This window comes from Penicillium malachiteum (assembly GCF_028827825.1).
Source record: "Penicillium malachiteum strain IBT 17515 chromosome Unknown utg000002l:1.0-8849297.0:1.0-8852440.0, whole genome shotgun sequence".
In the NCBI taxonomy this organism is placed as follows: Eukaryota; Fungi; Ascomycota; class Eurotiomycetes; order Eurotiales; family Aspergillaceae; genus Penicillium; species Penicillium malachiteum.
In genome coordinates, this window is record NW_026643095.1 from 6247527 (window position 1) to 6264117 (window position 16591).

At 47.7% G+C, this 16591-nt stretch overlaps 6 protein-coding genes across 6 annotated transcripts; 2 read left to right on the top strand and 4 right to left on the bottom strand.

Moving 5' to 3' along the window:
- Positions 1-886: 886 nt before the first annotated feature.
- N7483_005303 (uncharacterized protein) lies at positions 887-1931 on the bottom strand (the record flags this gene model as incomplete). The annotated part of the gene is made up of 2 exons (XM_057088740.1): positions 887-1339; positions 1536-1931. 2 exons carry the CDS (start codon positions 1929-1931, stop codon positions 887-889), a joined length of 849 nt encoding a protein of 282 aa, XP_056948569.1.
- A 1811-nt stretch (positions 1932-3742) lies between these two features.
- On the bottom strand, positions 3743-7356 carry N7483_005304 (leucine--tRNA ligase CDC60; the record flags this gene model as incomplete). The annotated part of the gene is made up of 4 exons (XM_057088741.1): positions 3743-4345; positions 4415-4613; positions 4681-7187; positions 7258-7356. 4 exons carry the CDS (start codon positions 7354-7356, stop codon positions 3743-3745), a joined length of 3408 nt encoding a protein of 1135 aa, XP_056948570.1.
- A 545-nt stretch (positions 7357-7901) lies between these two features.
- Positions 7902-8797, top strand: N7483_005305 (mitochondrial 54S ribosomal protein mL61; the record flags this gene model as incomplete). The annotated part of the gene is made up of 2 exons (XM_057088742.1): positions 7902-7940; positions 8225-8797. 2 exons carry the CDS (start codon positions 7902-7904, stop codon positions 8795-8797), a joined length of 612 nt encoding a protein of 203 aa, XP_056948571.1.
- Positions 8798-9493: 696 nt separating this feature from the next.
- On the bottom strand, positions 9494-10675 carry N7483_005306 (rhomboid family protein; the record flags this gene model as incomplete). The annotated part of the gene is made up of 2 exons (XM_057088743.1): positions 9494-10220; positions 10287-10675. 2 exons carry the CDS (start codon positions 10673-10675, stop codon positions 9494-9496), a joined length of 1116 nt encoding a protein of 371 aa, XP_056948572.1.
- Positions 10676-12764: 2089 nt separating this feature from the next.
- Positions 12765-14873, top strand: N7483_005307 (WD40 repeat domain-containing protein; the record flags this gene model as incomplete). The annotated part of the gene is made up of 5 exons (XM_057088744.1): positions 12765-12814; positions 12868-12884; positions 13053-13201; positions 13299-14783; positions 14847-14873. 5 exons carry the CDS (start codon positions 12765-12767, stop codon positions 14871-14873), a joined length of 1728 nt encoding a protein of 575 aa, XP_056948573.1.
- A 696-nt stretch (positions 14874-15569) lies between these two features.
- N7483_005308 (uncharacterized protein) lies at positions 15570-16532 on the bottom strand (the record flags this gene model as incomplete). Its single annotated transcript, XM_057088745.1, has 2 exons — positions 15570-15921; positions 15979-16532. The coding sequence occupies 2 exons, from the start codon at positions 16530-16532 to the stop codon at positions 15570-15572; spliced, it is 906 nt and encodes a 301-aa protein (XP_056948574.1).
- Positions 16533-16591: the final 59 nt, after the last annotated feature.

Here is a 16591-nt window from a genome sequence, read left to right on the forward strand (position 1 = left end):
AGTTACATCGCATTCATTAACCTGACGACCACTTGGATCAATCTCAACCTAGGGCTCACTGTTAGTACTGCTCATGTAGAAGCTTTCTGGATGTCATATAATGATGAACATACTCACACAGGGTGCCACTCAACATCATTGAGATGCCCATGCTTTTTATGGGTCTTTTTGTGACTATTGATCGCCGCGTTTGTCATCAACAAATCTTGAGCATTGGCGACCCACCACGAGAATGGGCATTTCCACCGAGAGTAATGATCTGCACTATGCAGGCCTCTGCTGTTGACGACTCAAAGGTTGCGTTACAACCTAACTTCTCAGAATGTCGACAAACCCACACCACGTCCATATGCTCGCTGAGATAATGGATAAAGACAAACTCTTTCGTCGTCGATGTGAAATCACAGTCTCTATCTTGGCACATCCATATTCCGTGTTTTTTCTCGGGCTGAGGGAGGTCTTTTCTGGCGGGCACTTCCCTTCCGTCCCGAAATCTCACTTTTCGGTGATCATTTTCATTGGCGGCCATTAATTGAACACCTATATTGGGGTCGAAATCCTCAGGGTGGCGCTCTTTTACGTGATCTTCTACTTTCCAGGGTGCGCTGAAAACCCAAAAACACCCTTTTGTGGCTCTCGTGGGACATTGGAAGCGGAATTCCCCCGGTCCCAAATGGGCACGAGGGCTTGTTTCCTCCATATGATTGAGCTTATCCTGGAGCAAGTCCGCTGCAAAGACGTCATTAATAAGGTCTCCAAATATGAGTGTTCATGGGCAATTGAACCACAAACCTGATGAAAATCCATGTCTCAGGTGCTCTTCGCACTTTCCTAGCTCGAAAAGAACCACATTGCATCCATCTTCGGGGCAATGGTACTCCCCAAATCACATTTTGTGCTTTCTAAATGCATGGCCAAGTGCGTAGTCTTCCGTTTCGAACATTTGTCTGCAGTTTGTCTGCTCAGCGAAGAGGCATGGCACGGTCCTCTCCCATATATCCCAGGAACTGAAACCGTGCTTTTTTCTGGTATGCCTATCTGCGCCTTCTTGTGAGACGAACTTCTCGATGCATTCCTCTTCCTCGGCGAGGGGGCATGGGACGGTCGCTTCTTTACCATTCCGATAGATGGGTTCGTCGCCACGCTCTTGTACAGGATGCGTAATCAAATTGTCTTGCTGGTCACGCATCTCTAAAAGGCCATCCTTATTGAGGGAATATCGGATATCCGCTTTGTCAATTGATGAAATTTCAGACTCCTGAATGTGCTCATGCTCTTCTTTGGAATGATGAATGGCTTCGGCTTCCAAGGTGGACGTTTTGTCGCAGATGTCCGTTTCCTCAGATAGACATGGAGAATTTTCTCGTTCTATTTTCGCTCTTTTTTGAGGAGATGAACTCACATCTCCTTCCATGGCCCTTTTTTGACCGCGCACGATCATTTCTAGAATCTCGCCATAACCATGCTTTTTTTTGCATGCGAATTGGCGCCACCTGTGTCAGAGAACATTTTACTGCAATTGTGTGACAATTTACACGGACAAGGAAATTTTCCTGATCCTGCTTTCGCATGTTTCCGTCGTGGGGACGCGGGCACATCTGCGTCAGAGTATTCATGCTCTCGTTTAGCATGGTTGATCGCAGCATATTTAGTGCTGAAAGTTTTGTTGCAACTGTCTTGCTCTCTGCATGGACAGAGATGCTCTCCTTCTCCTCTCTTCGCGCTGTCTGGACGCCACGGCGCGCGCACAGGAGCCTCTGGGTCAATGTAATTGTGCGTTTCACAGCATGAGTAATGGCACCGCCTTTTTGAGCGAACGTTCGGTCACAATTGGGTTCAATACTGCAACGACACGGATGCTCTCCTTCTCCAACCTTGGCTCTTTCCTTAGGGGGGATTCGGGTTCGTCCACTGATGCTTTTCTTCAGCATGAAGGATGGCACCCCATCTCTTAGCGTACACTTTATCGCATTGTTCTTCTTCTTTGCATGGACAAGGCCATTTTCCTTGTCCTCTCTCCGCTATTTTTCGAGGCACCGAGGCTTTCGTCATGCTAGAGCTGGCAAAGGAATTGCAATGAGGCGAGAGAAGAACCGATCACTTGGTGGCGGGAGAGAGAGAGCGAGATCGAGAACAGGAGTACATAGGTGGGCAGGTGGTTTGCTAGTTGGTAGCTAGTATCGAGAGACCTGGAGTGGGGATGGAGTGAGGAAGAAGGTGATACTGAGAAGGACTATATGGGCTACACCCACTGGTCTCATCAAGTAGTTGTTATTTTTACCTACCAAGAGCTCCCAGAAGCTATAGACTGCTAATTTACTGTAAGACTCTATGATACCAGATCATATATACCTTCCTAATTAGGATATTTTAGTTATTTCTATGCTAGTAGCTAGCACTAGCTGCTGGTAGCTACAGAGGTAAGTGAGAATAAAGTGGGAGATAAGTCAGAAGTAGAAACACTAATTATTAGAAGCTACCTACTGTTAGAACTTAGGACCAATGCCTAGGTTGTCCACACGTTCCCTGTAGAGATATCACCTTCCTCTCTCCTACATATATGACACACATAGATACATACATATTCCATCACATCCTCCTCCCCCTCGAAAACACTAATAGCTATTACACCCTCGGAGAATTTTGAATGACTTAGCTATCTGGTCAGCCTCTAAGGTAGAGTACTAGAGTCTGGTAGACTTAGGTAGTATCTAATAGATGCTACTAGTAGTGATACTTCCAAGGTTAAGAGTAATAAGACCTGAGAGTGCTATTAGAATTAACGAAATCTGACCTTGGGAATCTTTAGAGAATTTTAATAAATTTGAAAATTCAAGAATCTGACTCAGTTCTTGTAGATAGGATATTTTAGTGAAGATTTCTGAAGGTAGTTACTACTAATTACTACTAGTACTAATAATTATTAAAAAGTATCTATTATTAATTAATATAATAGAAATATTAATAACATTTGAACAAACTTAGAGGCTTCCCTATCTCTCAGAACGATCCTTTTGGGTCATCTTAATAGTTTGAAAGCTTCTTGCACAGTATCGTACCTGGGCATGATAGAGCGTATTTGAAGGTTCAAGTTCGTCAGCAAGATATTCTACGATAAGCGTCTACAGACATCTGGACTATAGAATCCATTCTCAAGATAATAGAGCGAAGGCAGTTATCTAAGTTTGTGATAGCGAGATAGACTCCAGGGCTGCTAGATATTCGTTCTTCGTCTCGCCCGGTAGATGGGTCGACCGAACTACGCCGAAAGTATGGCACATCGCTGCATCAACCTCGGAATCACTATTCAATCCAGGATATGTCAATGAGATAGCTGATATGAGTCCTACTCTTCTTAAAGCAGTCCCCGGGGCCTCGTTGTCACAAGATTCCAAGGTTGCATCCTAGTACTTTCCTTCCACAACGAGGAGCGAGAGCTTATCAATGCGCCTTTACACAAGCTTCAAAATGTTGGCCTTGATAAAGTCCGCATCAGAATTGTGGGATACAGAATTTAGAGAACTCTCTGTTTAGATACATCCCATGGGAGTGATGACTGTCGGAAGAGTACGTGGACCCCCGTGCCCTTGCAGTGGTGGCACATCTACGTTAGATTTTGGTTGAGACCCTAGCTAGAACAAGAAAATGCATTTTTATTTTCTAAGCATAAGCACATAAGACGTGACTCTTTAGATTGACAACAGGATTTGAATCCTTATAATTCGCCATTAACAGGGCAGATCTACTCAATGTTGGTGAAAGAGAAGGTAGGCTGGCCAGGGACGGCGTTTTCAGCTGAAAGGCCCTCCTTCTTCTCACCAGTACCAACGACCTCACCAGTCTTGCCACCCTCATCAACAGCAACGATCTCAACCTCCTTGTAGCCAGCAGAGCGCTTCAGACCACCAACCAGCTGTGACAGAATGGCAAACTCGTCGAAGGGAAGCTTGCGATCAAAGACAGTCTGGGGAGCCTCGCCACCCTGGACCAGACGGCGCTTGAGACCCTGGACGAAAGGCATGGCCTTCTTCATCTCACCGAGCTTGCCGATCTTGGCGTTGAGCTCCTTGTCGTTGATGGAGAGGGTGAGAGAATCGAAGGCATCGCGAACAAGGTCGATATACTTCTCTTGCCAGACAGGGTACTTCTTGGCAGCGTAGATGGTAACCTTCTTAGCCTTGCGGGGGTCGAATGCCAGATTCTTACCCTTAGACAGACGCTTGGTGAAGTTGGCCTCGGCGGAGAGGATGGCAGAGGCAGTGCCGCGAACGTACGCCTGAGCGGCGGAGAGCTCAGCAGAGGGCTCGGGCACAACGGGGAACTTGGCAAAGTGAATAGACTCGGACTGAGTTTAATGTTAGATACGAAATACCAAAGGGAATGTGGGGGTAAGATATAAACAAAGAGAACTAACCTTCTTCAGAACCTCAAGCCAGACATACTCGGCCCAGTGAGGAGCAATAGGAGCAAGCATAAGAGCCTGGAGCTCAATGTAACGCAGGATAACATCGCGGTGCATACCAACGCCAGAGGCAGCGGTAGACTCACGGTAGGAGTCACGAGCACTGACCAAGTCGAAAAGACCTGACTTCAGAGCAAGCTTGAAGTTGGTGCTGGTGTGAAGTTAGTAAGGTGTTGTAAGGAATGTAGCTTTTTTAAGCTTGGCTCTTTGCAACTTACTCCTGGTAATGCTTCTTGGTTTCGCGGACCATGGTGTTGATGTCGTTGTTGAACAGCTTGTCGGCGAATTCCTCGGCAGGGCCAGTTCGCAGGGACTCGTCCTTGGTGACCTCATCAATCCATTCCTTCAAGGTATGGAGACGCAAAATGTTACTGTTGGCAACAGTCTCCTCGAAGTTGGCATCCTCGATACTGTCACCAGCATCGGCGAAGGCAATACGAGTAGCATCGGCACCGAACTTGTCAACGGCATCCTTCAGGGTGAGGAAGTTACCGGTACTCTTACTCATCTTTTCACCGTTCAGCATCAGATGACCGTTGGCACGAACACCACGGGGCCAGTACTCAGGCGGGAAAAGTGCAACGTGGATGTAGAGGAAGAAGGTCAAGTGATTCTGAATGAGATCCTTGCCGGAGACACGGACATCGAGAGGGTACCAGTACTCAAACTCACGACGCATCTTCTCCAGGGATTCCTTGTTGATGCCACACTGGGAGATCAGGTCGTCGCTGATTTCCCGACGGGTGAAGATGTAGTCCCAGACCTCATCAATCATCTGATCGGCGCTGATATTCAGGGGACCAGGGGTCTTTCCGTAGCGATCACCATGCAGAAGGTGAGCAATGGTGTAGTAGGCCATGTAGACAGTACTGTCACTGAGAGACTCGACCAGGAACTGTTCGTCCCAAGGCAGCTTAGATCCAAGACCGTAAGTTCTGGCACAAGCCCAGCGGTTGAGCCAAGACAAGTTCTTCTCGAAGCCGTTCTTAGTCTCAGGAGCGTAGGTGTTAAGGCCGTTGACAACGTAGTCGAGGGTATCCTGCTGCCATTTGGCATCGTTCTCACCGTAGTTCAAGAACCATTGACCCAGGTAAGCAACAACACACTCATCGCCACTACGGCTGACAACCTTGCCCATGGGGTCGGCGAAGGGGAAAGCATCTCCACTCTCGTAGAGGGCAGCCCGGATCTTGTCCTTGGCAGCGCTGACAGCCTCACCCTTGTACTCACCAACAATCATAGTACCCTTGTAGAATCCCTCCATGTAAGCCAGATCCTTAGCCTTGGCCAGCTGGTTGACATCCTTGGGAGAGTTGATCTTCAGCTCCTTGACAAGAGTAGGAGCAGTCAAATTACCGTAGGTAGGGGTCTCAATGAGGGGGTGGATCTCCTTCTCGGCCCACTCCTTCTTGATGCCGTAGTAATCGGCCTTCTTAATCAAGTCCATCAGGGTGGCATAGTCATCGGGGCTGTCGGAGGGGACAGAAGTGACAACACCAGTACCCTTGGAGGCTGAGACACCATCCATAGGAAGAATATAGACACCCTCGGTGTGGAAGGACAGAGGGGCGTTGACCAAGGTACCAACAAAGTCGGAACCAGGGGCCTCAAGGACAAGAGGCAGCTGATCCTGGGTCTTGGGGAAGTTGCCGGCCTCGAAGAAGTGGCCCTGGAAAGCCATGTTCCAGGCAGCGCGCTTTGTGACAACGATGTACTCCTTCTCCTTCAACTTGAACAGACCGTACTTGATCTTGGGGCCAACGAAACAGTTGGTCTGACCGTACATGGTCTCGGGACGCAGGGTCGCGGGAACAAAGTAGACCTTGGCATCCTCCTCGACCTTGCCCTTGACAAGCTCGGCGATCTTAGGAGACCACTCCTTAACTTGCAGCTTGATAGCAGAGTATTCCTGGGGGCCAACACCCTCACCCTCGGTACGGTCGTGATCCATACACGGCTGGCCGTCTTTCGCGCTGAAAATGCAGTACCGTGACCCGTACAGAATCTTTTTCAACTGAACGAGGCGGTTCATCTGCCAGCGGACAAAAGCGTCATAGTAAGGGTTAGCATCGGTGGTGACAAACTGACGGCGCCAGTCGACACGAGCACCCATGCTGTCAAGATCACGGATAGCAAGAGGAGGGAAGTGGTTCAACCAGTGGTTAGCATCAGCAAACTTGTGGATATCCTCGATAGGGACACCAATGGCCAGCATGATCTGGAACTGGTACTTCATCTTCACAGTCTTGGCCGCGGCCTTGCTCTTCTTGCCAGAGAACTTCTCGGCCTGTTCCTTGACCTCCGGCTTAGACTCCTGGGTAGGAGCAGGGGGAGCAGCAGCCTCTTCCTCCTCCTTGTATCCTTCAAAGTTCTGACCGAACATCTTGACCTCATCACGCAGCTTGTCGGCACAAGCCTTGATAGGCATACCAGTGCAGTGGAAACCAAGAGGGAACAGAGCACGCTTGCCCTCCATGCGGGCGAAACCAGCCATGAATTCAACTTTGCTAGCAGTGAAACTATGACCAGCGTGCAGGGTTCCGTTCATGTAAGGGTAGGCCATGGTACCGAAGAACTTGGGGTGCTTCTCACGCATCTCGTCAGCAGTCATGGAGCCCTGGGGGACCTCCTCGAACGAGGGAGCATCGACCTCGAAGACCTTGTTCTCCTTCCATTGTGCTTGGTACTTCTTCTCAATTGCGATCAGGGTATCACGCTTCTCGGTCTAGAAAGAGAAGTGTATAAAGTCAGCAATAGTTTACTCCAAAAAATGAAGAAAAATAAATTTTGGAGACTCGATGGAGGGGGAGGGGCAACTGAACATTTTCAAGCTTAAGAGTGTTCTTAGAGCCGTTGCTCGGGTCGAGCGCAGCAGATGCAGCGGCGGCCGCCATGATGTTATCTGAGCAGAATATTGCCCTGTGCAAGACTCTCTGAGGGGCAGAGAATGGATCGCGGGGGAATATAAAATCGATAATCGATAATGAGTGGGTGAGTCAGGTTGGTAATACTGCCGTATTTGGGCATTGATCTATACCGTGTATTTTAAAATCCTTACCGTACGACGAAAAAGAAGAGACTAACAAGGCAAAATTTCCACTTTCTACGATAATAAAGAAGGTTTACTTACTGATAAATATTTCAGATTGACATTTAAAAGATTGAAAGACTTAAATTATCTCTGTAGTATCAATTGAGATCTAGTCTAGTATATAGAAATTATACGTCGTATCGCCGTATCGGAGGTCACGTGCGAGATATCACGGAGCAACTTTGAGACGCAACAGTTTCCGCAACAAATTTCCCCAGATCTACGAGACCACCGAAATCACCATATTCGAAACCAAATCAAGTGACTTAACGCACCCATAAACTCCGCCAACCCTCAACCGATCTTTATTATATCCAAGCTAGCCGCTCCGCGGCCAAATCTGCCAATATGGTGAACTTCTTCAAGCGGATGCGGAAGCTCAATACAGTATGCAATCCTGACCAGGGCAATTGTCCCTCTCTGTCTAAGAGGCTCAAACAATGTGAAATTTTATTTGGCTAACCGAAATCTTTTTTTCTACTTACAGAAAGTAAACCACCCCTACCTCATCCCATGCAATTTCCTCATCTCCGGAATCTTGAGCCTCAACCCTCGACATAAATCCCAAGATACTGAAAATCCATATGGATGCTGAAGCGCATTGGACCGAGACAAGAAGGAAAAAAACATCCAAGCCAAAATACGAGAACTAACAATCCACCTACAATCAGATCCTCGAAGTCCGAACAGGCGTCGGCGCAGCCCTCTTCCCCAACGCAGCCACTGCCACAAAAGAATTCCCCACGGTTACTCGCCTGCACCTCACATATGCCCGCAAGATCTACAACGGCCACCAAGGCGCGCGACACTTCTGGCGCCGAGCTCTTCCCCGACTGAAATACCACAACCCCAGCGTCGCGATGACCGTGAAACCAACAGACGAGCAAGATGGTCCCGCCGTGCTAACGGTGTACTACTCCGAGCGACTGAGCAGCACAGCGCCTGGAATCGCAGGCTCAAAGCCTGTTGTTGATAAGTACGCGCCTGCCCCGGAGGCGAACGAGAAGAGCGCTGTGATCGATTTGAAGAACTTGAACTTTGAGGAGATCTGGAGACGAGTTCAGGCTTCAACTGGTGCTAAGGACTTTGTGCCTACGGCTGATGATGAGGCTAATGCGAAGAATTTGGCGGATATTACTGCTCGGGCTCCTGGGGATCGTCAGCGCATTAAGTCTATTCGGCAAGCGAAGAAGGATCAGGAGCGTATGCTTGCTGAGGCGAGAGGTGAGGTTGAGAAGCAGTAGTTGACATATCCGTGTGTGGATATGTTCTGTTTTACCATACTGGGTTTCTGTTTCCTGTTGAGGCGGAAATCCACCTGTAGCATAGCTTGTTATCTGTTTCTTCTCCTTGTCTAATATACATTTGATCTAGAGGAAAACTTGACATTTTACTTCTTTTCCTCCCAAAGACATCCATCATTGTTTGAGCCGGTTTGACATCAATTGTACTGTCTGATCCTTCATATTCTTCAATTATTTGGGAACTATAAGCCACATTTGCTCATCGCTTGCCACTAACCGTGGACAGAGCGGAAGTATTCAATTTGAGTGTCATAATTTTTGAATTTTCATTGAAAGGTTGATCACTTATGACTGGTATAGAGCTGATGGAACTCAAATCGGAAAATACACAAAAGGCCTAGTCTCGAACTGGGTGACAACATGTAGCCTATTTGAAATAATATGAAAAAGAAGTCAAAGCAGAGGCAAACAGGTCATCAAATCACACACCAAAAGAGGTATGTAGAAAATCGAGGGCTCGAAAGGGAACCAAGATATGAGGGCAATGTACATCATGAGAAAAAGAGATAAAAGGTGCGACAGCATAAGATGCTCAGGGGTCTACAACCAAGAAGACATGAACAACCCGCCCAGAGTGATATATGTCCAACACGTCGACCTAAAAGCCAAAAATATCCACAAACGCCTGTTCCGAACTTATGCGTGATCTGGATTATAATTGGTTCCACCAAGCATGGCCTGCCCGGTGGAGGCAGACGGAGTCGGTGTTGTTGGGCGCGGTTGTCCTAAGTTGGGTTGCGCTAGTGATGATGGGCCGGCATTTGAGCGACCGCCTGATACAGCAGCTTGTAGACGTTGGTCCAACGCCTTGAGTGCTAAAGCGCGGCGGCGCTCAGCCTCTTCACGCTTACCACGAGAGCTTCCTCCACGTTGGTTTGTAAGAAGAGTCGGTAGACCGGCTTCCCCTCTGGCCATGACTTGTTGATTTCCAGATGCGATATCATCCTCCGAAAAGGGTCTCAGGATCTTGACCGCCACCAGCACAGCATAGATCTGGTCCGCGACAAAAGCGATTGGGGGTTGCATCACATCGGGGAAGAGGCAGGCGAATGCGAAGGTCTCGCTGGCGTCACCCTTAATACCCATACCGTTGGTTGATGTTCCAGTCAGGTCGGGCTGCTGCTTATAGAAACGGAGGTACGTCCAACTAGTCAGGATGCCAATCCAAGCCAAGACGGCGGCGGTGTCCGTTCCTATAATAATTCCACTGAGGGCGTTGAGAAGGAGGAAGAGGGCCGGGAAATGCTTGACGCGCATTTTGACCAGACCCTTGAAGATAGCGACATTGTGTTCCGGCACAAGTTGCTTGAATGCGACGAGGAAGGAAGCCTGGATGGCAACACCACCACAGATCTGGGTAAGACTAGATACGAGAAACGGAAATGTAAGTCGAAGGCAAGGAATGAACTTTAGAGAAAGAAAAACCTACCCTCTGGTTTGCTGGCCAGGCATAGCACCCCAGATGAGGTAAATAGGAATAATCACGGCATTAGGGATCAGGGTGACAGCTGCGATAAACTTGCTGAACTCCCGGGAGCCCCAAGCACGCTCGAGATACTTGCCACCATAGAAGATGGTAGCCGCATTCAGGAGCACTGTAAAGATATTCTGCTCAACGATGGTGGCAGTTATCAGAGTCCAAGGGTAGTAGAAGAAACGAGAGGGAACGAGAGTCAAGTAGGGAATGAGTGGAGTGGATTGAACGGCGCCGGTGTAGTCGAGTTCACGCCATCGAGCAATGTTGTAGAGTAAGGAAAAGGCGAGAAGGCTAACAAGGAATAGGCGGGTAGCAGGGGGAATATTGACTCGAATGGGCATCTTGGCCAGGAGCTCGCGCGGCGAGACCGCAGTGTTGTTGTAGACCGCGGAGTTGAAGATGGAGGAAGCGACACGATTAGCGGGAAGTTGACTTGGGCGGATCCACCAGTCCCAACTTAGAGAGAACTCCAAGTGTTAGCTCTCCGCTATATGAGATTTTTTGCAGTTTAAATTGTCCAGATGTCTTTGTCAAAATATCAGGTGACTTAATTTGTGTTCTAAGATTCTATGAATATACAATTTTTAGATAGTCACTCACTAGTAATACTTCCAAGGTTGTAGCTCATTTGAAACAACTAGTGCACTCCACGTCACATACATAGTATATTCGCCGGCGGCAGTATTTGCCCTTGTAATTTGTTAAATTGAAGCATTTGGTCTTTATGATGATTTAATAAATATAAGACTCCAGAGCTACATCCTTGGATGCTCCTTGTGTGGCTATTTAGTACTACTACTATGTAGTAGTCAATATCGAGGCCCTGTACTACCTACTAACTCCGTACTTACCACTCTATAGGTATTTACGCATCAATCAGTACCAGGCTGATCTTCAATGTCCCAGTCACTTTTGATTTGCATGCTACAATCTGGCTGGAATAGCCTGAGGCCAATTAGGATCCACATCGTACATCTCTTTATATTTCGTGCATCTTGATGCTTGGCTGTTCGTACTCATGCACTGGGTGTGGACTAACATATATCATGTCAATATTTGAATACCAGAGTGCTCAACCTTGGAAAAATGACTCGAGGTTTGAATATTTGCCGGCATTGGCACTAATTCAATCTAAAGTATTCTAATTATTGAAGTATTTAAATGCCAATAATCTTGAAACAGTAGGTAGAAGGGCCTAGGCATTAATGTTTGAATGGGCACCTGGGGTCTGTGGCCTGATATACTAGGCCCCCAATATCGATCTAGTTACGTTAGAACCTTGGAATCATTCAACAGTTAGATTGCCCAGATGATGCTTCCAGCAACTCCATGTATTTCTGTCACCATGAGCAGTGACATATGCAGGCTTATCATATTGATAAAAGAGAGTAAATAATTGATTCTTCCATGTATACAATTTGAGGTCCATGGGCCAATAATAGTGTAATTGAAATGTCAATGTATATACTAAGTACTAATTTAGTTGGTCAAGGGTTAGTGTTAGTCAGATTCTTGTCCTGACCTGGGAGATGGGCGTCATTCCAAGTTCTATCTTATAGATCCCATGTAGATAATATCTCCTCTGATGAAGATATAGTAAAGTGAATTTGAAGGATTAAATTTACTCAGATAAAAAAGAGACTTTAAATCTTATTTCTTCAAAAAGATACCTATATTCATCGCAAATATACAGTAATCCTCAGCGGGATCTGGAATGCGCTATGATCCACCTTTTGCCGCCCTGCAGTGTTGCCGGGTTCGGGTGCGTGCAGCTGGTGCACGCTACTAGTAGAAGAACCAGAAGTCCCGCTCTAATGATAGTATCATTAAAAAGAAAAAGATCTAGATCGAACATTTGAATATAAGAATAAAATCTATTTATCTATATACATTTTTAATCTATATAGTCTCTACACTAGAATCCTGGTGGAGTCGTCATAAGCGAGTGGCCGGTACCAGAACAGGCGACCCCAGAAGGAAACGCCACATCGGATTGGCTTGCGGTCATTTCAAGATGGAGCAATCAGTGGCTAGTGCGCTTAAGCTCCTCTCCATCTTCAATTTATCTCGTCCCTTTTTCCTTTCTCCCTAGATCCTGTCTTTGATCTCCGATCCTCAAAGTTCCGCCCTAGGTGGAACCTCGTTCATCTCCCACTCCTTCTCCCTTTTCTTTCTTCCACCCCCAACTTTCCCACTTCCCAACTCCACATTGAAAAGGAAAAAACGTGCACCGACACCTCCAAGACTGAGCGCGTCTTTCTTTTTGGGGATCAGCCTCCCCTTTTTCCCGTTTCTTTTTCTCCGGCTCCTGCTCCACATTGAAACTTCAACACCCCAAACCTCCACTTTTTTTGATTTTCCCTATTCCCTTGCGGAAGCAACCCCATCACATCTGGCATGTTCCGCCTCTGAGTGGTCGCACATGTAATCATGGCACAACCCGACCTTACATCGCATCACGTCAACTACCTAATATGGAGGTACGAGCTCTCTAGTCCCGTCTAATGCTATCCGAACTAACCGTTTTATCCAGGTACCTTCAAGAGTCAGGTTAGTAACTGGTGTCATCATTTTTGTCTTTTCATTTCGGTTCTCTTCCCCCTTTGTATCACCATCGCTTTAGACCCATTCAAGACCAAACGCGCATTAATACAAACAACTGGAGGCAACCTTCATTTGGTCTGTTTTGACATCGCTCATTCTAATCTCGTGCTACAGGCCATGGTGAAGCTGCTGTATCACTGCAGCGTGCGTGGTATCCAGACCCACAAAGTCTACCCTTTGCGCGCCACATCAAAACCCATGCGCTGGTCTCGCTTGTGCAAAAAGGTTTGCAGTATCATGAGCTGGAATCCTCGATTGACAAGGTAGGTTGGACGCGACAACTTTGAATTTGATACCCGTTGAGGCCCCCGGCCTCACTGGATTATTTAGCCCACGGAGATTCCTAATCATTATCAACAGGAGGGTAATCCCATTACTTTTACACCAGACGACAATTTCTTCGGCCCAGAACCCTTTGAAGCGACTGCCTTGAAAAGCCGGGAGACCGTCACCGAGGCCCCCGCGCCAGAACCCGCACCTGAGCGCATCACCAATGGCCATGCGCCTGAGACTCCCGGAGAGAATCAAAATAATGAAACCAATGGCGATTCTATGGAAGTCGACGCCGAGACTGAGAGCAAGCCAGGTTCACCTATCCCGGAGCCGGTGGATGGGGACGGGGATGTGAGCATGGGGGCCGATGAGGTGCCTCAGGAACCCACTCTCAGCACGGGCACCAGCATTGGCGTCCAGATCTCCCCCGCCAAGGCTGCTGATTTGACACCCGACACCGCCTGCCTAGACCTTGATGATCACGTGGTCAATGCTATTTGGCGACCAGCAGACCCAACTATACTAGTAACTCGAGGAGAGTCTCGATGTAGCTTATGGCAATTATCGTCGACATCAGAACCCGTTCAGAAGAAACTTCACGACTTTAAAACAGGTGGTTATGTATCCGCGGTTGCCTGGGATGGAATCGGAAACAAATTGGCCGTGGCATCGATTCGGGACACAAAGGGTGCAATCACCATGTACAACTCCGAGGGCAATGTGGTCGACCTTCTTCCGGATCTTCCTCGAATAATCAGTGGCTTACATTGGGCCGAACATAGTCCTCAACTGGTGATTGTGGCCTCCGACGAACGAACCTCTGAGCTGGCACTCTGGGATGGCGCCCAACAACCAGACATGTACCCACCACCCCAGGTCGTAGACGGTCACATCTATGATCTGGTCTGGGTCGGTCGAAATGACGTCTTTGCTTGTGGTGACGGGGTGGTTTACCACTGTGAAGTGAACCAAAATATTCGACTGGTTAAACAGTTCAAGTCCCAGGACAGCGAAATTGCGTGGACGTTCCTTCGCTGTACTCAGGCTTCGAGTGGTCCAGTGGCTGTTGTGGCCGGTTCTACAAATCTATCGATCTGGATCCCAACCCACGATATTCTAATCGAGAATGCGCACCGGGAGGCCATCACAGGTATCGATATTCGTCCTCAGTCGCCTGCCCAGCGACGGAGCTCCTCGATCACAGGGAAAACCGTGATTACGATTGCTTCATATTCGATTGATGGTGCCGTCAACGTGTGGAATGTCGATCTGGACCTGAAGGAGTACAAACGAGTCCATCATCTCCGTGTAGGTTCTAACACGCCCGCTCTTGCGGGTGGGTTTTCACCGGATGGATATGCCCTTGGCGCAGTCAGCAAAGATCGTCTCTTCATTTGGAATGCTGAGCGCGGCAGTGAACCCATGTCTGTATGGGCTGCTCCAGGCTCGGGCGAGGTAAAAGAGGAAGCCGATTCTGCAACAAACGGACAGAATGGCCATAGCAACTCAATTGATGCCGCGCTTTCATGGGATCCTGATGGTAAAAAACTCGCATTTGGCTTCGGAAATAAGGTACGTCTCTCCACTACATTTTATTACTCTCTCGCATCAAATATCTTACTAATTTATTTCCAGATGTCTATTGTGAATTTGCAACGGTGACCGATTTACCTGAATAAACAAGAACAAAAAATTTGAGAAATCACCTAATTCCTTTTATTAATGTGTTGAACTCAGCCGAGTTTCTTCCCTTTGGTCTCATGGCGTGACTCCCAAGTCACCATTCTCACAAATTTAATCCTGCGACCATAAATCCGGTCTAATCAACCCATTAAGAAGGCGAAACCTGGCATCCTTGCCACGCGCCTTTTGATCACGTGGGCCTCCTTTGGTCTGAAAAAAGGGTGTTTGACTATGTATGTGGTTAACTCAACCTTCCAAGGTTGGAACTCTTTGATCCCTTCCAGGAACAAGATCTGATACCAATTCGGTAGTTGATCATGGCATATGTCGACTTATCAGCACCAATCTTGTTCTACATATTTTCTCTGGACATATTTTCTTGATTTAGAAGATGCATTACGGCATACGTTACTTGGGACAGGACTTGGGCACGGCGAACGGGACTTTGGCGAGGGTTGGGTTACTGCCAGTGGCATTTTCGTTCTTAATTCTTTACTTTTCAGACTCTATTCACCTTGGGGGGGTCGGTCATCGGCGGGTTGGTTTTCTTGTTACTTTTTTTTTTTGGATCTTGAAGCAGAAAAATGCATCATCTTTGATAAACTAAACTCGTGTGTCTCGTGATTTTCATAGCGTCATAGTTGTATATACATATAGTAGTACAGCCCTTTCATCTCACGACAGATTATCGGGGGTAGTGTTCATCCCGAGATCGTGTCTTCGCAACTGTTGTCTCTGTTCTCTCCGAGTCCTCCGCCCCCGCGCTCGGACCTGGAATTCATCTTCAACGTCTTTCCATCCACGCATCCAAGCGCTCAGACCATCCAATACCATCTCCCCATCAGTTTCACTCATTTCAAAAGGTGGCTTTCGACCACCCCATCGTCGCATATTTTTTCGTGCAATATCTCTCGTGGCTCGGGCTTCTCTCTGACCCTCTCGCATACCTTCAATCCAATTCCGGAGCCCATGAACTGTGCCTTGCATTCCTTCCACCTCAACTGCATCTTGTTTCAAGTCAGAGTGCCTAGAGTTTCGAACCCGTCAGTGCTGTTCAATTCAATCAATAAACCTAATGACATACAATTCGGATACTTCATCCTCCAACTCAGCCACTGTTCTTGTCAATCCTCGACATTTGTCTTCATAGAGCTCACGGATTTGCACCGATTCCTTCCGTCGTTGCTGCAGCTCCAGATTCAATGTAGTCACCTCCCCCAGGAGCGTCGTCAACTCCGATGACATTTGCTGACAACGACGCTCATCATAGCGAGTCTTCGCTAGCCAATCCGGTTCCTCAAGATCGGACGCATCAGGCTCACCAAGTAAAGACTTCGTGCGAAAGCTCTGCCGTCTGCCCTTACGTGTTGTCTTTTCATCTGTAAGCTGCGGCCGCGGATCGCGCAAGATAGACTCGATTGCATCGAGGTGCTGATGAATTAATGGACCCGCATCGCTATCCCTACTATCAGCACCAAAGGATGCGGACGCTAGGCGTGCCAGCTCCGCCAGGCGGTCTTGCCATGGCGTTCCTCTGGCTGGGCGGAGCTCTGTCGTGGAACTATGCTCGGTCTGTATAAACTGCCGGACGACAGTCTTAGTCGTTGTACGACTAGTATATAATTCTGGTGATTCCATAAGGATATCTGTGCTTTGAGAATGACTTATATTCATCGTAGATATATGAAAGAATACAT